Source organism: Cupressus sempervirens, chromosome 5, assembly GCF_028749045.1.
Source record: "Cupressus sempervirens isolate cs-2001-9-10 chromosome 5, ASM2874904v1, whole genome shotgun sequence".
In the NCBI taxonomy this organism is placed as follows: Eukaryota; Viridiplantae; Streptophyta; class Pinopsida; order Cupressales; family Cupressaceae; genus Cupressus; species Cupressus sempervirens.
The window spans coordinates 83,970,376-83,994,948 of record NC_143122.1 but is presented as its reverse complement, the minus strand read 5'-3'; the positions used below and the strand labels follow the sequence as shown (position 1 = coordinate 83,994,948).

Here is a 24,573-nt window from a genome sequence, read left to right as displayed (position 1 = left end):
CCAGCATTATCATCAGATGACTAAGGAATTCTAATTCATAGCTTCTTTGGAGCTACTGTCATAAGACTAGCTTCTGCATAATATTTTGTAGCATGTAAAGTACCAACCTTTTTTTATTTGCACATGATAGTCCATAGACATTAAATCAGAAATTTGCCTTCTTATATTAAATGAGAATGGAGCATCTCCTCTCTAAAGATGGTTCAAGTGGGAATGGAACATTGTTATTTCGCCTCACCTATGTCACAAGGTTCGCCGGATTTCTGGCTTAGAGTTCGAAATTCGGCTAACATTTTAATGAGCTAGAAAATTTGAAAAAATGCATAGCAGTCGGCCAGTTCTTTTTGTTAAGTAATTATAAAGTATTTTCGTTTAGGGTTTTGATCTACTCATTTCAATAGAGCGTATATACGCAAATCTAGACAAGCCTAAAAGGAGAGCTTGTTCAGGCACAAAAACTAGACATGGGGATCCCGACACTTCCCACCAGCCTTTTGATATTCTTTATTACTGGCATCTGCCAAACCTATCCTTACACAATGAATTAGCTGCTTTCACTCCCCACAAAGGCTTAATATAGTATGCCTATAAGGCATTTACATCTTCACGCACCCATGACTGGACTTTTCCGTTTCGGTTTGAGCATTTTTTAACAAATTTATTTTTTAGAAATATTATCACGATATGTAGTTTCTTAAAGTTTTAAAGGATGTTTATTTTTTAATTTTTGTAATAGAGTTTTAAAAAAATCAAATATTATTATTAGGATTTATTGATTTTAATTAAAACTTAGCATTTACATTTTAATAATTTTATTATTCATACTTTTTATTTCTTTTCAATATAAATATTTGATTTTCAGATGTAATATTTTAGTATATTTAATTTAGATATTAAATTTAAAATATATTAAATAAAAAAATTTAATTAGTTTTTTATTTTCAAATTTATCACAATTCATTTTAATTTAATAAATGTCATTAATACTTATAGTATTTATAAATTATATGTTTCTTTATATAAAGTGGTTTTTTATGGTTTATATTTTATAAATGTTTAACTATTTTGATACTTTATGGATGTATTATTTATATTTTTAACAAATTAAATTTATATAGGGCGAATTTAATGTCAAATTTTTTTTTTTTGAACTTTCTACTATGTCAAACTTCATCCTAATTTTATAGTTGGCAATCTCGAATTCGAACTTGAACCATGTGACTTAGCCCCTCACAATGTAAAATTAACACTCTTGTATCATCGAGCAATTTTGCATCACATCAAATACGGAAAACGTCTTTTTATTTTCCCTTTTCTCCTTTGCAAAGAATCATTCCTGTGAACTAAGTCACAAGGTTCCCGAATTTAAGTTGACATTTTGCAGAATTTATAGCCTCTTTTTAGGGTTTTCAACCATTTTTTTTGATAAAAATCATGGACGGCCGCTGTCTGAAACTCTTTGGTGTCTCTGCAATCATGACTCTCGGCCGTCGTTTCTACTTTTGCAGCTCCATTTTTTTGTCTACAACTCGTGACTCCCGTCGGTTGTTTTTGGTGTTTGCAGTCTCGACAACTCCCAAAGTCTGTCTACGCTGCAATTCCCCGTCGACGTTGCAGGCTCTTCATAGTTATAAACTTGCAAGATTTGTATTAAGGTTGAGCTTATTAAATAATATTTTCATTTTATGTTTGAGTTCAAATATGATTCATTTTAATTTATGTTAGTGTAATTTCTTATTATATTAAAGATATTAAAATTTAATACAATCAAGATATTCTAATTTATGTTACTATTTGATTTTTATTAATTTATGTTTATTGTTACTAACTTAAATTTACAATTAAAATATTAATAACCTATTTCTTTTTCTAGATTAAAATATTATTGCAATTTGTTTTGTTATAATATAAATATTATATACTTTTTAATTTTGTAAAATTGTTGCTATTATACTTTTTTTTTTTTTATTGGAAAGAGACCGAAGCCAAGATTCATTATTATTATGTGATGTGAACAATTATTGTTAATATTAAGCTTGTGTGGAGTCAAACCCAAGACCTCTCAGATAAGAGGCTCACAATTTACTCGTGTTGTAGGCTTTTTCCTAATAATATTTTTTTTTATCAATAAGAGGCCGAAGCCAAGATTCATTATTATTATGTGATGTGATCAATTATTATTAATATTAAGCTTGTGTAGAGTCGAACTCAAGACCTCTCGGATAAGAGGCTCACAATTTACCGTTGTGTTGTAGGCTCTTGCCTGTTACTATTATATATTAAAATATTATAATTTTTGAGCTTTAAATATTAATATTAAAGTAAATATTATAATGATTTTATTATGTATTTATTATTTATTTTTAAATTTTTAAATATAAGAGTAAATAACATACATTTATATATTGTTTTAAATTCCATAACTCGAATTTAATGTCGAATTGTTTTTCATTTTTTTGACTCTTCGAACTTCATCCAAAATTCATAGTTGTCGAACTCGAACTCGAACTCGAACCTTGTGACTTAGCCTACGAATCAAGGAAAAGTACAAAAAAATAATATAGAAAAACTCTTATAATACATGTATGGATATATTTTGAGATTGACTATGATATGCAAATAAGATTAGTATTCAAGAGGTAATAACCAATGATACTTATACAATACTTATCTCCAGATGGTCATTAACATCCTTCCTAATGGATCACTACTGAGGATGTCAATTGTTACATTGTAACCAATTTTGGGTCGAATGCATTCCTAGCAAGCTCGTTGTCCAAGCAATTCAAATAATTCTTGTTCGAAGTACCACTTGGTATTTTTACCCTTTGTAGAATGTGTCCCCTTGCTTCAAAATCTTGAGGATAGATCTCAACGTTATACTTGCTTTAGAATAAAGACCCTCTCATCATGAGCAATGTCCATTTAATGCCCAATTATGAGTATCTTGGGCCAATAAGTTACCTTTTGACACCGAAGTTGTTCATGAAACTCAACCTCTGATTCTCATTTGTTGATGGTTGCTGATTCTCAACCTTTTGACAATTTATCATGTTTACACCTTTATTTATTCAAATATTTTCTTTCATAATGATATTGTTGTCTCTGCATTAAATATAGCCTTTGACATACATGAGCATATTTAAGACATGATCATACCAACTAGTTATCAATATGGTGTAATGGATAGTAAATGTATCTTACAATGGATTAATATCCCCCTAGATGTGTTCAATAATTCTTCCTCATATATGGTCGTCCATAACTGATTATTTATCTGGTAAGATCTGTGTCAGTTACTTGAGGTACGATGCGCCATATCGCAGAAGATGATATATATCTCAAAAGAAAATAATCGACAATCCAAGTCACATTGGCGATTGAGAATGCTTAGTCACAGTGCTGATTCTAGATTGGATACTTCCTCAAAATGATGCAGCAATATTATAATCTTTAGTTACTGACGAAAAATGGGTAAATAGTGTCAGAAGCATTGACTTGCCTATGTCTTAATCTTCTTCCATCCTTGCGCTACATAGTCTGTTTGTGTATTCTCAAGACTCATTGGCACCTATACCACATCATCTCATGGTAATGTCTAATTTTCTGCGACTTGAAACTGTCTATGGTCTCCATCCATCGTTCCTTGCACATAAAGGGCTAAACTGATTCATAGCTAACTCTACATTTTCCCCCAATTGACTATATTTAACTGAAACCATAAGTTGTTGATTTGGCCTATTATCTTCCTCTGTAGTTTGATAGGTATTGGATGAATGTTGACTTGATAATGTTTCGGTGCCTTTGAGAGCTCTAATCATTTCTACCATCAATGATTCTACTCACACTGACTTGGTATTCTTCTCCATTCTCTAATCAGTACATATTATTGATGATCATATTTTCTTTACAAGTTGCTGCCCTCACGTTGCTAACATCAATTAATTATTTTTTATCAATCCATTACATAACTGTCATTGAATTAGCATCAGGTCTTCATTAGGAACTGATTAGATGATGATTCATACTATTGTCATCAATCAACACCATCATCTAGTTTACCAGTTATAGTATCGACTATCTTTTGTATCAATGAGTAGGGATGTATATGACCCCACAGGAGTTTCTGAATTGTTGCATTGTCTCTTCTAGAACTATATTGCAATCTTTGTTCCTTCATACTCAGAGCCCTTTGTCACTGATATTTATCAATACAAATATTTTTACCACTGTTGCCAAAGTGATTGAGGGCATTATCACAGCTCTTATTAATGAGATTCCTCAAGTATACACTAATAATACTATAGAGCATTATATCACTGCATCAAGCAATTAGTGATGCATATATAATCTAGATATATTTATCAACGCCTAAAGTAAACAACAAAGCTCCACGTCTCCAATACTGTAACCTCTAAATTTGGATATTTTAGAGTTTGAATCAAACATTAGATTGTTGTTGGGCTTGTCTGAAGAAGAGAGAATGAAATGTTTGTGTATATATTATATGGGTTAGGCAAATCTTGATCACTGGTAAAGGCAGAAATACTTCCAATGATAACCTTCGCTTTTCTTCAGATTTCACAGGCAGTGGTGAGGTAAGATAAGATAAGATAAGAGAAGGAAAACCCGTTTCCATTTTCCACGAAATTGCTTCTGAATTCTTCTACTCTCTGTCAGTTCAGAATTGGCTCCTTGTCTTTAAATAAATTCAGGAGTTTAATACTACCAACAAGATTTACAAATGTTTTCATATCTCTTGGTCCTCCAGTGATGTTTGATATCACTGAACTCTGGTCAAGTGTCTCTCTGCATTTCAATGGACCTGCTCCTATACCATGTTTAAATAGGATCGTTTTTAGCTTTTTTTGTAACTTGTAATAGCACATGTAGATTTTATGAGTTTTGCAAGTTACCTTCTCAATACATATGTATATAATATTAAGAGGCATGTCTCCATAGTGTGTGTGTATATATATATATATATATGAGTGAGGTATATATCTCATATATACACAAAATATAACACACACACACACACACATATCCTCGGTGAGTTTTATCAGACTAGAAGTATACTAACATTAACAATTTCATACACAAAAAAGGCTTCATCATTTTGTCTTATGAGTGAACAAAGCAAAAATAGGACACACGTTTTTTTATGACTTCAAAGGGAACACTAGTATTTTTTAAATTAGTTGATGCCAATGGAAAAAAAAAGTAGGCAAGTTGGATAAGATTATGAAGAAGGCGGGAGCAAAAAATGTCAGCCAAATAGTGACCAAAAATGCAGGTGCATATTTGGAAATCACTAAACACCTAGACACAAGGCACTATACATTATTTTGGAGCCCTCGTGTTTCCCATTATCTTGACCTATCCCTTGAAGACAAAGGGAAACTAAGTTGAGTGAAGAATGTGGTTAATGCTGTAAGAATTATCAAAAGTACATCAACAACTTCATATTGATCCTAAATCTTATGAGAGAGCACATTGATGGTAAGTATTCTAAAGCGATCATGAGTCACACACTGCGCTACTAATTTACTCACTTTGTAGAGTCCATTAGCTACTATCCCCAACCTTATGTGTATGCTTGTGACAAAAGATAGTTGAGAGTCCACATTGTAAGATGGCTGAAGCAGAGATAGTTGTAAAGACCATTTTTTATGATAGATTTGCCAAATATCATGGAGAAAATCATCAATGTAAGTTTTCAAACTTCAAAGTCTATTTATTTTTGATCTTATAATGTTACCATTTGATAATTTTGTTTAATTTTGATATCTAGGTGTCAAAACTTTTGGTAAGGATTCTACGATTCGTGGGTGGGGAGTAAAACCGATGGGGTATCTATACAAGACCATGGATAAGGACAATGGAGGGATTCAACATTTGTATTAGTCAAAGAAGACCAAATATGAACCCACATGGTGCATAACTGATCGAAGGTCAAACTGATAACTCCACCAACACATTCATTCTGCTACCTACTATTTGACCGCCAAGTTTTATTTCTCCGCTATTTTAAAAGAAGATGCTATGGTTCTTCTTGGTCTCAAAATGTGTATTGAGAGATTGATGGATGATGATGAGCTTTGATACCTCATGCTTGATGAAATAAAAAGTCATAAGAAGGCCAAGATGGCATTATATTTGAACATTTAAATATATCTGATAAAAATACAAACAGAAGTACATATGAAATTTCCAACTCTTGAAAGAGTGGCCATGTCTTAGTCTATGTCAATCTGAAATGGATTAAACTATGATGTCTGAATTTGACTTGCTTAGCATAAGTTTGTCTAGTTCCATAGTCCTTTCTCTTAACTGTAAGTACAATTTCATACATGTAATCAATTGACACCTCAATAATTATGAATACTTTGATTATTATTTAGCTCCTTCTCAAATCTGCCCCATTACTAATTTATCATAAACAAGAAATCACAGTAACGGGAGTGCACAAAGGAAAATTATACCCCCAGAAATATACAAGTATCATACAAGAATAAATATACGAGATCTCTAGACCAGAAGAGGTACAAGACCTTTTACTTCCAATGCATTTTTTGGGCATGTAATCTGACTAAATAACAAGTTTTATTACTAAAATTGTAAATAGAAAACAGAAGCAACCAATTAAATATATAAGCAATACAAATAGTTAGAACTTGGATACTTATTGGGTAGAATGGCAAAAAGGAAAATAAACAAAACATGCATCATAATGGAGTATGTATATGCAAACACTAGATATTAAAAGTGGGCAACTACATATTCAATGTCAAATAAAAAATTTCTGTAAGATGCAAGCATCAGAGTTAGCAGAGATAACTCAACCTAAGAACTTTGCAGATTTTTAAAAAAGCATTAGAATTGAAGCCAAGAGTTGAAGAATCAAGGAAGCAAGAACATATTTATCGATATTTTTTGCATTCTTGATCTCTCTCATTCTGATGATGGATCATGTAGTATGATCCAAAAAGTTGATGTTGAAAAAAAGATACACAATCATTCCCAGAAGCATACTCACAAAACTTGAAGATTCAAGTTAAAAGGGACTTCAAATTGTTTAACCCAATCTTCATCTGACATTTAGTTGCAAGAGAATAAGACAAGCCGGACATTATTTTGTATTCCCTAAAATGCAAGGCAGCTTGACTAACATATTCACCTTACCTGAGGGCTATTCCAATTCAGTTGAACTGCTTTTTCATAGTTTTTGGTAGCCTGCAAAAATTGCATTGTTCATTAAACTAATGCAATAACAAAATTTCTTGCAAAACTTCATATCTAAATGCATACTAAGGATATGTGCATGCATTGATGCCAGAGAGGATTTTATCACCTGTGCAAAACTTCTTGCTTGTCCAACATGTAAATATTATCAACATAAAAAAAAAATTGCTCTTCATTTCTACAAATTTGGCCAGTAAATGAAAATACAGAACCACTCATTTTTGTACCATACATTGGCTAGTTTGTTAGACATGAAACCAAAAGGACAACTTTTAATGCAAAATAAGAGAATAAAGATAATAATTTCAGTTAATGTACAAAAGAATGGATCAAGCCCCTCCCTCTGTCAATTTTAATTGAAAAACATAACACCAAACACCAATCTATGAAGAAAATTTATTTAAAATAGAGCAGATTTATGATGTGTCAAATATTTTGAATTTGAAAATTGAAAATTTGAATAAAGCAGGGAAATTGTACAAGCTAAAAGGAAGCAGTGTACCTGTTTCCATAGTTCCTCTGCTTCTTTTGTTCGTCCTCTCATCTTTGCTCGATCAGATATTGCGATTGCCCAGTTATAAAAGGCCTATTTTTCCATTGTAATATGAAAAGGTGGGATTCAGCACGAGTAAAAAACAAGTTTAAACTGTAAAGAATAATGTCCTGCCAAATATACAAGGTAAGAGCCTATATATATAACTCAAGTTCAATAATCAATTTACTCTGGATTTTCCGTAACAACCTTACATATATATTTCCCCAAAATTCCAAAGTGTGCACTATGGCATTCATAGGTTCATGTTTACATTCAATGAGCAAGGGACAAAATATTTATTAATAAAATTGAGCAATCAAATACAATATCACAGAGCAACGATAAATATGAGTTCCTTTACCAAAAACTACTTAACTCCATGTATATTTATATATGCATTGGACCTAATAAATAACAGATTGGCTGTGTTGCTATCCTATGAATGCTGATAATTGACTTAAATTAAAGATGTCTTCACTCTACACATTTAAAAGGACTATCCAATTCCTGGAAAGAGGAAAATAAATAAAAATTTGTCTTTAACATGATAATAATATAAATCAATAATTTAAGCCTATGGGCCCTATCCACACCTAAGCACTGCAAAAATACAATCTATAAATAAATCTCACAACCTTATTCCAAACGACTATCAAAACTTGAAAGTATTGACAAAGGCTGCAAGTACAAAAAAGTTAAAAACACATACCACGAGTGAGAACATTAGCAAGTGGAAGTGCAAAATCATGAGACAAAGAAAGTGTCAATACTTCTATAATGTCCCCAATTTTGAGTTGCAGTAGAGTTGATGGATTCAGTCTATCATTGGGTCCTTCAAGGCTGATACTGGTGTTTGGAGGGCTTTGCTGTGAAGTTATGAGGCTCTCCAGCGGCCAATGGTGAGTATTGGCTCCGTTTTAAGGGACTTACTATTTTTTACTAAGTCAACAGATGGTTTCGATGAACTCATATGAGTTAGAGGAGTAGAGTGGTGCTCTCAGTTTTTTTTTTTTTTGGCTTCTAGCTCCAAGAATCTTGGAGGGAGTGTTTTTATTTAGTAAATCACCCTGTCAGGTTTATTCATCGTCTTTCTTCCTTAGGATCACTCCTGTGCTGTAAAATTTCGATTCTAATAATTCTTTAGTCATTTTCACAAGATGGGTGAATTATGATTATTATTTAATTAAATACGCTAAGGTTGCTATTTTTGTTGGTATTGCACATTGGTCATCTTAGTGCCATACCTCATTGGAACCAGGTTGAAAAGTTTTAAATCTTTGGCACAAGAAACAATGGCCTTGTGTGTCAGAATATCATGATATTGATGAAAAAGTCATTTGTGGAGCCAAAGGGAGTTGATAAATTATATTATTCAAATATGTTCCTAAATATAAAACAGAAGGCATTTAAGTGAAAAGCATGCTTATGAAGATTCTTGGCATTGAGTGCGAAGAAGCTTTTGCATTTTAATGTTATAAATATAATGCCTTGCAAGGATTGAATTATTCTACTGCTTATGTTATTTAATCTGCACTTTGTGTTTGGAGAAGACAATGAAGCAAGGGTTTCAACATTGTTGGAAAATTCTGAATTCTTCATCATTTCAGCAATTTGAATCAGTGAAACACCAGGTGAATCATGCTCTATATGCTAAGTATTGGTCTAAGATTTATTTGAGGATTAAATGGTGGTCTTGTATACCATTCAATTAGTTATTTGACAGTGCTTTGGAGAGTGTTGAAATGAGTTTCATAGATTGAATCTGCTATAACACTTCTAAGAACTTATAGAGGTTGTGATCACTGTTATTGGCCAACATTTTTCTATAGAGAATGGCGTTTGGATTACTAGCAGCATTTACCATTGACAAGATGTGTTTCATCATCTGCTGGCACCGGTTTCACTTTATATTGTGAAGGCATTCAAACAGCAATATTGGCATGGGATTTCAGTTGTTGCAAAAATAATTGTCTGCCCAAATAAGTTTAGCGCTCATTTGCAGACCAAGTTCTTTGATAAACTAAGTTATTGCTTATATGTTTTTGCATTGTAATAATTGCAACTTGAAATAATTGCAATTGAAATGATTGTGTTGGCGTTTCAAATTTGTTTCCATTTTGTGTTTAGTATATGAGCATTTCTATATATTTGAAAAAAAACAAAAGAATTGCAACTTTCAGAAACTCAGACCACAAAAAGAAGCCATTATTCAGCATAGTTTTAGAGTGAGCCACCAGTAATCTATACAGTGGTATCAGAGTGGTTTCCTGCCATCTTGTGGGATAGAAAAATATTATCATTATGGTCCTGATGTTATTTGTGTGACCAACACTCTTGTAGTTGTTTCAGTTATGGACAAATACATGAAATCTAGTAAATATGGAAACCAGTTGAATAGCAAGGGTAATCTCAGGAAGCAAACAAATGCCTCAATGGAAATTATGGAAAGGCTTGGACAAAATCAGAAAAGAATGGATGCAAGATTTTCAAATCTGGCAACAGTAAACAGGACCGCTAAGTATATGGTTTCCATTGTTAAAAAGTCTCCATCACAATGCAGGAAGAGAAATTAGAGGTTTCCGCCAATGAGACATCCAAAACTCTTCACCATGAGTTTTAAGCAATTGGTAATCATGGTGAAGATGATCTCGTGCTTAGGGGGCAGCCAGTAGTTGATCTTGTGTACATGATGTTGGTGACTCTTTGCAAGGACATGTAGATATGATCATTTTCTCTAGAACAGCCACACCAAGTCTCAGCATCTTGATGAGACCAGAGTTAGTGAACAAGAAAATAATGATGACATGTAAACTACCATTGATGGCAGCCTCACTCCAGTTAGTTGTTATGAAAATGTCAGTGACACAAGGTGTGATTCTCAAGACAGTGGACTCTTATTTGATCATGTTAATAGTGTTCTTGATAGGGCAAGTACGAAAGAGACAATCGATATCACCACTAGTTTAGACTCTCTTGATGAGAGTGTTGTTTTTGAAGGCTACGAGGAGGATATGAGCACTAACAGCTCTGACTTTTATGGTAGCTTCCCTAGTGTTGAGGCAATGCAAGAAACATTAGTCTTCCCAAGTGGGGAGAATGAGATCATGGAGCTACCCAGTGATAAAACTCATGATTTGAGTATTACGGCAAAATCAAGCGATGTCAATTTATGCCCTAGTATTGTTGATTAACATGATGACATTGAGTCATGTATGCAACAGCAAGTGACAGTAGAGGTGTCTCAGTTGGACGGTGCCGATGCTAGTGATGTGGGTACCTTTGATGTGTCACGCAATGACGATTTGTGCTACTGCGACTTTGGTATATCATATCAGATGTTAGGTGATGACTCGAAGTAGTTAGTAGATGATGATAGGTTCCAGGATTGTAAATTATTGGAACTTATAGATGAGGGGGAAGCAAAGACATGTGATGAGTTTGATACGGCAAGTGTTTCCACTTCTTCAAAGGAGGTATTGGTAGAGGTACCCAGTAGCAGTACCTCGTTGGTGAACATGTGCTAGGTTGTTAGTGCACATGAGGACAGTGATCGTGACGTGAGCAATGAGGATACAATTTCCTATCATAGTGTGAATAGTAAGCCAGAGAGTATACAAGGGAGCGGGCTTCTTGTGTCTAGACAAGTGAGGGTGAGTGATGGTGATATTTCCTCAGCTCTTGAGCATTATGATGCTATCCGACAGATGTTATATTTCATTGGGGTGCTCCTATGTCAGATGAGCACGATGGTAGTTACTTTTCCCTAACAAACATTCATTCACTTCGATAGGTTGTGAGGTCTTCAAGCATAATTATTTACACTTAGTAGCTGACAGGGATTGCCTTTTTGAGTGGGGTAGCACTTGTTACGAGACACTATTAGGGAAAGAGGAGGAGGTGATTGAGGTCACACCCATGAACTTAAGTCGAGTGTTGGAGAGCAGCCAGTTGACTCTCCAAGAGTCACAATTGTAGTTAAGAGAGGCAGTCGTGGAGTTGGAGCATGTAGAATCTACACAAGCTCCAAATCCAGTTCAGCAACATATAGTGGCAGATGGTGAGTTAACTTCCACGAAAGGGGTGATGAATGTGATGAGGATGCAATTATATTCATCCTTGATATGAGTGCAATAGTTACAAATGAGTGAAGTGCATTAGTGGAGGACTACAAAGAGCTTCCTATTGTACCAGGTCCCTCAATAATTAGCACATTAACAGATGATGTAAGACAGGTTATTGAGAGTCTTGATGTGACCGTAAAGGATTCTTCAGAGAGTTGTGTCCTAGTCTCAGACACTAATCGCACTTCTTTACAGGACTTGCGCAAGGTATCATCTAATTTGGAGACAAGCTCACGTGGGCATTTGTTTCCCTTTTCCAAAAACAAACCTATTACCTCATCTCATATAGCTGATAGCAATAAACCGTTGGTAGTGCCACAAGTTCAAAGGGATCACTTGTAGATTGCAGGGGAGTAGGTTAATGCTTCTTCATACAATTTCTGCAACACGTTGTCATTTATGAAGTATTTGCTTGAATGTGCAGAATCACAAGCGGTACCATACAGAGCCTCTAAGGGTACTCTCTTCTGAGCTTCTCGCGGTATTCAACGTTTGGTGCGAAAAATTGTAGAGACCTTGGCTGGGATGTTTCCCCACAGAGATTTTTCGATATCACCACTAGTTTAGACTCTCTTGATGAGAGTGTTGTTTTTGAAGGCTACGAGGAGGATATGAGCACTAAAAGCTCTGACTTTTATGGTAGCTTCCCTAGTGTTGAGGCAATGCAAGAAACATTAGTCTTCCCAAGTGGGGAGAATGAGATCATGGAGCTACCCAGTGATAAAACTCATGATTTGAGTATTACGGCAAAATCAAGCGATGTCAATTTATGCCCTAGTATTGTTGATTAACATGATGACATTGAGTCATGTATGCAACAGCAAGTGACAGTAGAGGTGTCTCAGTTGGACGGTGCCGATGCTAGTGATGTGGGGACCTTTGATGTGTCACGCAATGACGATTTGTGCTACTGCGACTTTGGTATATCATATCAGATGTTAGGTGATGACTCGAAGTAGTTAGTAGATGATGATAGGTTCCAGGATTGTAAATTATTGGAACTTATAGATGAGGGGGAAGCAAAGACATGTGATGAGTTTGATACGGCAGGTGTTTCCACTTCTTCAAAGGAGGTATTGGTGGAGGTACCCAGTAGCAGTACCTCGTTGGTGAACATGTGCTAGGTTGTTAGTGCACATGAGGACAGTGATCGTGACGTGAGCAATGAGGATACAATTTCCTATCATAGTGTGAATAGTAAGCCAGAGAGTATACAAGGGAGCGGGCTTCTTGTGTCTAGACAAGTGAGGGTGAGTGATGGTGATATTTCCTCAGCTCTTGAGCATTATGATGCTATCCGACAGATGTTATATTTCATTGGGGTGCTCCTATGTCAGATGAGCACGATGGTAGTTACTTTTCCCTAACAAACATTCATTCACTTCGATAGGTTGTGAGGTCTTCAAGCATAATTATTTACACTTAGTAGCTGACAGGGATTGCCTTTTTGAGTGGGGTAGCACTTGTTACGAGACACTATTAGGGAAAGAGGAGGAGGTGATTGAGGTCACACCCATGAACTTAAGTTGAGTGTTGGAGAGCAGCCAGTTGACTCTCCAAGAGTCACAATTGTAGTTAAGAGAGGCAGTCGTGGAGTTGGAGCATGTAGAATCTACACAAGCTCCAAATCCAGTTCAGCAACATATAGTGGCAGATGGTGAGTTAACTTCCACGAAAGGGGTGATGAATGTGATGAGGATGCAATTATATTCATCCTTGATATGAGTGCAATAGTTACAAATGAGTGAAGTGCATTAGTGGAGGACTACAAAGAGCTTCCTATTGTACCAGGTCCCTCAATAATTAGCACATTAACAGATGATGTAAGACAGGTTATTGAGAGTCTTGATGTGACCGTAAAGGATTCTTCAGAGAGTTGTGTCCTAGTCTCAGACACTAATCGCACTTCTTTACAGGACTTGCGCAAGGTATCATCTAATTTGGAGACAAGCTCACGTGGGCATTTGTTTCCCTTTTCCAAAAACAAACCTATTACCTCATCTCATATAGCTGATAGCAATAAACCGTTGGTAGTGCCACAAGTTCAAAGGGATCACTTGTAGATTGCAGGGGAGTAGGTTAATGCTTCTTCATACAATTTCTGCAACACGTTGTCATTTATGAAGTATTTGCTTGAATGTGCAGAATCACAAGAGGTACCATACAGAGCCTCTAAGGGTACTCTCTTCTGAGCTTCTCGCGGTATTCAACGTTTGGTGCGAAAAATTGTAGAGACCTTGGCTGGGATGTTTCCCCACAGAGATTTTGTGGTTGGGTTTGCTAACAGGGTTACCCAGGATCTTGCCCGACCAATTGTTCAAAGTTAGAGATTGGAGTCATCTTTTGATTCTCGAGTTATCAATGATGAGCCACTGACAGTGATTGGAGCGTTTTATTGGGAGTTTTCAAGTTGTGAATGCTCACCATTTCTCCTTTAAAACACACCCAAACGACTTATTGATTCATTGGTGTGGATCAACTCTGAGATCATACCATTTGTTGTGGGTTGAGTTAGCGCCATCCTTTGCAGATGGGATCAGCAACTGCAAGTTAGATCATTTGTAGTATCGACACATCCAGGACAACTCAACAGAGGATGGGGATGGTGGTTGCATCACAGGCACCTTTGTTTGTTACTATTTTCTCAGTGTAGATGGAAGTGTGTGTCAGTTATATTGGGACTCAGGTGTTGATAGAGTTAGTGCTTCAGTTGGATTGAGTTCCAATGAGTTGTCTGCTCCAACGCCTACAATTAGTTTCCACATGATTCTATTATTGATGTTAGTTATTTTGGTTGTTGATGCTACAGGAGTTGGTTGTGCACAACAAGTTTATTACACAATTTTACCCTTGATATCCGAGTGGATTGTGATGTTTGTTTTTTGTTCGAGTTTGTTTGGAGACGAGCAATCTTAGGGAGGGCGGATATAGTGTCCCCAAATTTGAGTTGCAACAGAGTTGATGGATTCAGTCTATCACTGGTTCCTTGTCGACTGATACTGGTGTCTAGAGGATCTTGTGTAGTTATTGAGCTCCCCACCGGGTGAGATTTGGCTCAATTTTGAGAGACTTACTATTTATAGTAAGTCAACAGATGGTTTCAATGAGCTGAGATAAGTTAGAGTAGACTGATCCTCTCAGTTGGTGTTTTTGGCTTCTGGCTTGGGCTCCAAGAATCTTGAAGGGAGTGTTTTTATTTAATAAATCACCCCATCAGGTTCATTCATTGTCTTTCTTCATCAAGATCACTAATGTGTTGTTAGATTTTGATTCTAATGCTTCTTCAGTCATTTTCACAAGACAAGTGAATTATGATTATTATTTAACTAAACATGCTAAAGTTGAACCAGATTAAAATGTTTTAAATCTTGGGAACGAAAAACAATGGCCTTGTGCGTCAGAATATCATGATATTGATGAAAAGGTCGCTTTTGGAGCCAAAGGCAGTTACTAGATTACATATTTCAAATATCTGCAAAGCATAAAGCAAAAGGCATTTAAGTGAAAAGTGTGTTCATAAAGACTCTTGGCATTGAGTGTGAAGAAGCCTTTGCATTGAAATATTATGAATTTAATGCCTTGCAAGGATTGAATCATTCTATTGCTTATGTTAGTTAATGTGCACTCTGTGTTTGGAGAAGAGATTGAAAAATGGGTTTCAACATTGTTGAAGAATTGTGAATTCTTCACCATCTTAGCACTTAGAATCTTTGAAACACCAGGTGAAATGTACTCTATCTGTTGAGTATTGGTCTGGGATATATCTGAAGATTGAATGGTACTGTTGTGTACCATTCAACTATGTGGTTGTGTTTTGGAGAGGGTTTGGAATGAGTTTCATAGCGTTGAATGAGAATCTGCTGCAACATTTTTGCAAATTTGGATGCCATTTAGAGGAATTTATAGAAGCTGTGATCACTGTTATTGGCCAGCGTTTTCCTATGGCTGAGTGGCATCTGGATTACTAGCAGCATTTATCAAGCTGTGTTTCACCATCTGCTGGCAGCGATTTGAATTCATTTTCTGAAGGCATTCACACAGAAATATTGGTGTGGGATATTAGCTGCTGCAAAAATGATTTTCTGCCCAAATAATTCTAGCGCCCATTTACAAACCAGGTTCTTTGATAAACTAAGTTACTGCTTATATGTTTTTGCATTGTAATAATTGCAGCTTGAAATCATTGCAATTGAAATGATTGTGCTGGCATTTCAAATTGGTGAGAAAGGGTGAGGCAACTAGTTCTATTGGAAGTGTGAATTTTAATTGCCCTTCCAACTTACTAAAAAAACAATTTCATGAGTTCCTTCAATAACAAACTCTTCAAAATTTCTACCACCAAAATTCAAATAAAACCTAGAGGAAACGGGGCACAAGGCTGTCAATATGCCATTTCTCTAATCTTGAATTTAAAGGCATGCGTTGAAAGAGTCAATGCACACCGCCTTTGAGTCTAAGGCAAAGGTTTGGAGGTATGTGACAAGTTGTCACTCAATCAAGGGGCTTAAATAAATAGATTGCTGGGTTGTAGTGAAGTTAAAACACTTATAGCTGCTATATCCAAGAAGTCTTACTAGTAATACTAAAACTATGTAGGAGCCACAACTTCTTGCTTATCCTACTAGTACTAAAACAAATATAATGACTACTAGTGGCAATGCTGAAAACAAGGTGGCAGAGTTATTCAAAGTGCGAAACAAGGATGAGGCAACCAATGGCAATTTTTTTGTGTTCATGGCATTCCATTCAATGTGGCTCACCCTCATTATTATAAAGAGGTAATAGCAAAGATAATTAGAAAATCACTATCATATGTGCCACAAGGGTAGAAAAAATTAGGGACAAGAATATCGTTAAGAACTATTTCAAGATTAAATTTTAATGGAGAAAATGAAGACCCCATAGGTCACCAGTGTATGCAGAATAGTCATGGGTAGGCGGGCAACCATTAGGCATCATCTACTCATCAACATCACAATCGCATTCACAAAGTACACTTAACTTCCTTTTGTCGGTTATTCAAGGAACCATGAGGACGCTGATTTTTAGTTCCAAACCCTTAGAGATGCCATTGAGGAGGTTATGAAAGAAATTGTTGTACAGGTGTGACAGGTGTGACCCATGTGTGTAGATCTGCAAGGAAGTTAGCAGGTTAGGTTTATTAAAAACAAAAAGAAGTGCCAAGCCCAAATCCCCGAAGCCTCTTTTAAACAAGTTTATCAAATTATAAAAATGTTTATTTGAGGGATTTTGAAAGTTCATTGCCCTTTCAAATGCATGACAAATTTTCTTTCAGGCAGGTTTCTAAGTTCAAGAACATCTCAAAAAGCTGAAAGTTTTAACTTTGTTGATGACTTTTGGGGTTTGAAACTTATTTTCCCACCAATGCACGTAGACACAAAGGGATGTAACACTATTTAAATAGAATGATCACAAGATTTACACAAAATATCAAATCCAATTTGTAGGTGTTAAACTAGCATCCTCTCTGACTCTGTCACAATGAGAGTTTTAGAACATTGTATGGTTACCCATCAAAGGGATAATGGCATTTGGAACAATGAAAGCTTTATAGAAGGAAAGGCTTGTGCTTTATACAATGAGAAAAATCATTACTGGAGGGATAGGTGCTGGCAATAATGTAAAAATGGTCGATCAATTACTTGATAGTGTGCATTTACCTGCAACAAAAGAAGCAATGTTAGTTGGACCAAAGGCTGGAATTGACACTCACATTCTTTGAAATATAATATCCAATGCTACAAGAAATTCTAGGGTATTTGTGAATCGAATCTCTCAAACAGTCAAATGGTGATTACACCCCACATACTATTCTACATGTTTGTGTTGAAGGAATATTATTAGACTGAGCTATTATATCATTTCTTCATTACATATTCATCTTCTGTCTAATGTGTGATTAATTCCTCATTTTTCTTGTATGTCGAGAAGTCCTAATTGCCAATACCATCAGTTAGTGTGGACATAAATTGTGAAGTTTACATCACTATTTGATTTTTCGTCACCTTTACTTCAAGTTTGCTCCTAAGAAGTCTAGATGGCTTTTCTACATCCCTCCATCTAGTGTTAATAGCATGACTCCGAAATCTCAAAATACTAATATAGAAGAAGATTGTTAAATATCTAAAATTCTTGGAGCATTTGCTGCAACCCATTGAGCAAGTCTAAGCTGTTTGCAGAAAAATATCATGACAATACATATTAGACAATTCAATCCCTTCTTCTTCCTTCAATTATTATCGGAAAATTAATAAACAAATTTTAGACTTAAAAGCATCATCAATGTTTGTGTTTGCGTCTTTAACCTTCTAGTTCTTGTTGTGTCTATATAAATTCTAATTTTCATTTTCCTGACATATAATTACCTTTCTCTGTCTATCTACTTCAAATGTTCATCATTGATTGAACTTAGCAAACAGATCCCGAATTTCAGATACTATTGGTAGCCACACTTATTTCAATCTCAAAGAAATGCATTCATAGCTTCATAGATGTATGCAATTGGAACTATTTCACCTCCAAAACATATTAAAAATGCAATAAAGTAAACCGTATAGGCAATTCTGCATTCTTAAAACATCTAATTCTCTAGTTACACCCACAAACACAATCTTCACCTTAATACACTTTTAAAAGAAATACACCCAAGAAGAAACAGTAACCTTATTGCATATAAGCCTATCCAATACGATCAAAAGGAAACAGAAGCCTTATTATATATATATGCCTGTATGGTTACACTTATCGAAAACAAATTTCTCAGTCTTTTAGAGACATTAATAATATTTTGAAATATATCTTGATATTCCCAAACAAACATCATGTACTATATGTGAAGCATGTGCAATGTTAATAAACATGTAGCATCTCTAAATCTTAGGGGAAAAAACAGATATCCAAACAGTTGAGGGTATTGCATTTACATCATGCAATGAAGGACAAAGCCGTGTAGCCTCATCATATTTTTTACATGCTTCTTCAAGTAAATCATCTTTTGAAGGAGAGCTTGAATCTGATCCTACATTATCTGCACTTTCCTACAAAATACCCACATAGGTTAATCTGATAGTAAGAAAATAGTAATAACTACAAATCTACCATACCCAACAAAATGGCATAACCAATAAATAGTGCCAAGTAATGTTCACATAAATATCTTACGGAAATTTTGACCCAAAGGAAGATATTCTAATAGTATAATATATACTTAAATAATTTAGATCAACAAGTAATGTCAATATAAACATCTTGCAGAAATATTAACCCAGAGACAGATTTTCTTAGCAGGACATACACTTGAAATTAGATTCTCTTTATTTCTTCAACAAACATCTCTGGCTAAACACATAAAATCAAAATGGTATTATAGATAATATATGTAGCTATTTGATATACCTGTTTACTGTTCAGGTTAGTTTAACAACAGGCAACTCATTAAGTGATTTGTAAGATCATTAATTCAGTAGTAGAAAATTAGCAAATTGTGCAAGCATGCTACTGTACTTCAATTATTCAAATGATAGTTCAAGAGGATTAAATGTTATACAGATACAAAAATGAAATGTTGAAACAAATAGAAATTCAACTCAATAAACACAAGTTTTCAGCCTGGAAAACCCCAGGGTAAGAAAAATATAATTGGTAGCAATGTCATATCCCTCCATTTGAAACCCTGATTACATCCTCCGCTTTGGAAATGAAATAACAAGTATTAAAATTAAGAAATAATATATATACAATATATTAAAATACAAGAATAAACAAATAACAAATATCATATTAAATTAATAAATAAACAATAAGTTATGATTAGAAAACAAATAACAACATGCAGGCTTAATAAACAATACTTGGAATTATAATTAATCAACAGCAAGCCAATATTAAGGATGGCATCCCCGTCAAACATAATTGCATTAGAAACAATCCATGCCACAGCACCATCGACCAGAGTTCAATAAGGATAGTAGTGCCTCGATTTGAGATCATGAATAGAAGGAAGAAAATCTTCATCACAGCAATTGTATACATCAATACATGGTAACAATAAGTATGAAGTTATGAACAGAGAATATTGAGGTTTATGGCAGTGGCATATTATCCGGTGATGGAATGCATACAGAGATATGAAGAAAGGAATACGGAGAGACTCAGAACAGCAGCCTGCATATCAATATAAGGATATCCCTTAAGTATATCTCATCAATGATTAGATAGAACTTTGAGTAAGTGGCATCGATTATCCTCAGGCACCAGCTATAATAATAAAAAGAGATCATTAATTATGAGAGGCTGCAATCATCATAAACAAGAAAAATCCCAAACATATACAGTCCATTAACATCAATAATCAGTAGTGTATTAATATGTATTTCATTAACGTTATCTCAAGACATGAGAAGATGCAATCTACAAAATTAAATCAAAATTAATGGACACAATCTGACATGAAGGACAGACATGTCTCAAATGATGCGATCCTTCAAGTGTAGACATGTAGAAAAATTGTAAAGATCATCAAGCAAGGGGGCATTGATTTTGGGATAGAGCAACCTAAAGGAAGCATCAGAATGGACATAAAGATATCGCTGTAGATCATCAGTGACTCAAGAGGAAACATATTCTAAATATATCAGTATAGTGTGATTCTGGAATGAGCATATATTAATATATATAGCATTATCTTCTGGACTGACATTACCACATATACTCTCAATACTGTGGGTGTTTATGTTACGTGTAGCATTCATTCATAAATTAGGATATTTCTGAAATTAGAGTCAATATTTTTACATACATGAGTTGTTAAATCATTATCTATGGACAGGCCAAATATATATACAGGGAATAGGTAATTGAAAAAGCATATTTAACTGTTGCAACAGACCATAGCATAGAAAATGAGTTGGTTGCAGGAAAGAAAATGGTAATGAGGTCCCCTTCTGAGCATGCCACTTCAGGTTGCACTAAGGAGTTCTCATGACGCCAAAGAGAGAAAGGGGACTGCCTTTGAGCTTAGAAGGATGGGCTTCCCGGCACCCTACTGCATCTTTGGTATACCCTCTACCATGGTAAACATATACCTTGGAATGTTGTCACTGAGACAAGGTAGAAATGATGGGTGAGAAAAAAAAGTGATAAGACACCATACTATGTACGCCACCTCATTTATATGGCAAGGACCTCCTGTCTGGTAGCTTCATCCAACGTCGGCTTCTTGGGCGGAGGTTTGTCTCTCGAAAACATCGGCGATTTAGGATGTGAGTAACTTCAAGAGGATGATACCAATGACAATGCCATACTCCGTGCTTTATTGATTGCTTTCAACAGGGTGGCAGGATTGAACCCCTTTACCCAACCTTTAAAAGGTTATGTCAGTCCGTCCATGAAGAGCACTACCCGTCTTCTTTCATAAACGTCCGTGACCAAAATAGAGTCTCTGAAATTCTACAATAAACTAATCGACCAATCCAATTTATCTCATTTGTGCCAAATCTTTGAAATTGAGCTCCAAATCTTTACCATCAAATCGTTCTATCAATCTCTCTATGAATGTTGCATAAGTATTTATTTGATCATGCCCTAATGTGATGGTGTTGTGGTGCCACCATTCGTGCGCAACTCCTTCCAAGTGCAGCGCAGCAAATTTGATTACTTCTTCTTCTGGCATAGGATTCAACTGGAAGTAGGTATCGGCTTTCATTACCCACGCTTGCACAAATATGGAACCGGATCCATCAAATGGAGATAGATTTACCTTACTCAACTTTCTTCTAAGATCATTGTTAAAATATCCTTTGTTTCCGCCTCCCGAATATCTCATTCTCATATTTGCGTAATCTTTGTAGGATATATCTTCTTCAAGGTTTGCATTCTTCCAATCTTCTCTCATTTTGCGTTTGTTTCAAAATTGGCAAAATGGAATTAGAATACCGGACTTCTAATTTTGTCTCAAAACCAGGTTATCAGACATCCCACTAGCAACTACGAATTGAAAATCAAAACCTGGTTACGCTTTTTGAGGAGTGTAAGAACAATAGATTGGACTATTTTTTGGAGTCTGCCTGCAACTCCAAGCTTACGCATAGAAATGCGTCTTCCCACTCATCTTCTAAGTGAAGCAAATGGTTCAAGTAAAATTCCAAAAATAGGAATGAAGATGTGCAAAACCTTGATTTGGCTAAATTGAGATTTGTAGAAATCTCTATTTCTACAATTCCAATTCCATGAACCAAACAAACTCCATAGGTAAAGGAGCTCAAAAGATTGATATTCAAAGGAGTCTGACACATTCCTCTAAAGGAGCAGATAGAGAATATGATTCAATCAACCTTCAATAATCTTAGTCATTGATTCAGAAGGAGTAAACCATGTTGAGATGGATTCTCCAGTGATAAATGGATTGTAGCAGTCAAGAGGACCATGCTTTATGAATATACATTGTGACTACGTGATTTTAATAGGCCTATCCCCTGTATACATCATGAGGAAGTGATGACTTCCAAATGATGTCACTTGTATTTGCAGAAGTTATTGAAAGGTGATGATCATACAATAACTTAATTTTCTATTATGATCGATATCTTACGATGTCTATGCAGATCTTGATAGAGTATACTTTGCATGGTGGGTGTTTATATGGTGCGCATGATGAGAATGTATGTGCACATACCTTATAAACATTTTTTGAGTACTTGGTGAATGTTATGCAACTTGATATTCTAGAAGACCATTACACAAAGTACTTGATGAATATCATGCAATTTGATGTTCTGGAGACTATTACTCATAGTACTTGGTGAATATCTTGCATCTCAACATTTTGGAGGCCATTACTCAGAGTATTTATGAATATCATATGTTGATATTCTGTAGACCAATACTCAAATGTGATATCAAAATAGTGAATATCATATGTTGATATTCTGCAAACCATTACCTTATTGAGTACATAGTAATTATCAAGTGCTGATATTCTGGAGACCATTACGCAGAGTATTCAGTATCATATATTCTGAAGGCCAACACTCATGGTATCAAATGTGATATCAAAATGATGTATATCTTCTAATCAAAGATATCCTTAAAATTTGTCATGCCTAATATTACCAATGGTGTAATATTTGTCTTCTGTTTATCCTTCCTAGCTAAGAGAGAGTGTTGATATTTGGTAGCTTCTATCGGATAAATCTATATATAATTATATATGAGATATAAATTATATATACATATTCATCATATATGAGATATAAGTTTACATAAGAGAAATTAATATATATATATATATAAAAATAAGTTTTATTATATTAATTATCTAATTAATTAATAGAGTCCCGTAAAGGGATATGTCTCTTCACCACTTATGCTCAATTTAAATTAGAGGTTGCTACGATTTAAAAACACATACCAAACATTATGGCAGTGTTGTTACATCTGCAACAATCCTTAGAAACTTAACAATCTTCGCCATCCCCACTATCCCTTTTAAATTTCATCTATTTGCATTAACATTTTGAAATTATAGAAAAATAATACACATACTTGGTAATAAACAAAATATTTGAATACCACGTAATTTGCAAAAAATGAAGATATTCATAAACTCATTCAATGATTCAACAAATGTCAATACAGAATGAAAATTACAATCAATATCTAATAGTGATCATATTGCTCTTCATTAAAAGCATCATATTCAATAGTTGGTTCAATTTCATCTGAAAGCAAACCATTGTAATGTCAATTTCTTCCTTAGGTTCAATTCACAAAATATTTTCCATATCTGGCAACTATGTGTTTTCCAATAAGTGGGACTTTCAGATGAGTTTGCCATCTGACCACTTTGAAATGTTCATACTCGAAGACATCACCAATGATCAACCTCGTAAATAGTACAACCATGAGGCAATGACTTTGCAACTTTACCAAATAACACTATCATTCACCTTTACTTAATAAAAAAATAAAATAATAAATTCATAACAAACATGCACACTACGTAGCACAAACATGAAGTTCTATATGTTTACAACAATGATAAAGAACAAAAGGATCCAAATTTAAATTACTTGTGAGGATCTGTGGATAAAAATATAAAAGTCCATGAATTCACCAGTGTGCATGAAACAATGACAAAAGGACAAATGAATGGGATGATTAACAATAACCAAATAAATAGCAACATACTAGCGAATTAAAAATACCAGAAATGTCTCACATGTATAATTTCTATAATTATAGCATGAATAGTCAAACATAAGTAAGATTAGGACTAAAATTATGAGCATAAATGGTAGTGGTAATATTACATATAAAAACTACAATGTCCCCTTTTTTGGGCCTTTATTCTTTGATGCATCATTGGTTCTTTCAGCATGGTTCCGCAGGTTATTCTTTGGGCCTTAGGGTTGCCTTCAAGCCCCTATCCAAGGTTCGTAACTATGTTCCCCCTCTTAAAGACTCCAAGGACGCTCTTCTTGACTCAGGAGTCTACAAGATTGTTTGCTCCTATGGTGTGGCCTACATAGGAGAAACGGGTCGCTCATTCCAGACTAGAATTAGGGAGCATAGTGCAGACATCAAACATGAAAGAGTCCAAAAATCTGCTCTAGCAGAGCACTCATCTGCCACCAAACACCATATCTATCTGGA

The 24,573-nt window shown here is 34.8% G+C and overlaps 1 protein-coding gene across 2 annotated transcripts in view; it reads right to left on the bottom strand.

Moving 5' to 3' along the window:
• The window catches only part of LOC149554667 (protein HLB1-like), a 183,854-nt gene that overhangs the window by 100,548 nt on the left and 58,733 nt on the right, over window positions 1-24,573 (bottom strand). For both annotated transcript variants that reach the window (XM_089828727.1, XM_089828728.1), the window contains exons 4-6: window positions 18,846-18,959; window positions 7,748-7,831; window positions 7,186-7,236 (exon numbers count right to left, since the gene is read on the bottom strand). In XM_089828727.1, the coding sequence (XP_089684853.1) occupies window positions 7,186-7,236; window positions 7,748-7,831; window positions 18,846-18,959 (249 nt within the window). The remainder of the gene's footprint in view (window positions 1-7,185; window positions 7,237-7,747; window positions 7,832-18,845; window positions 18,960-24,573) is intronic.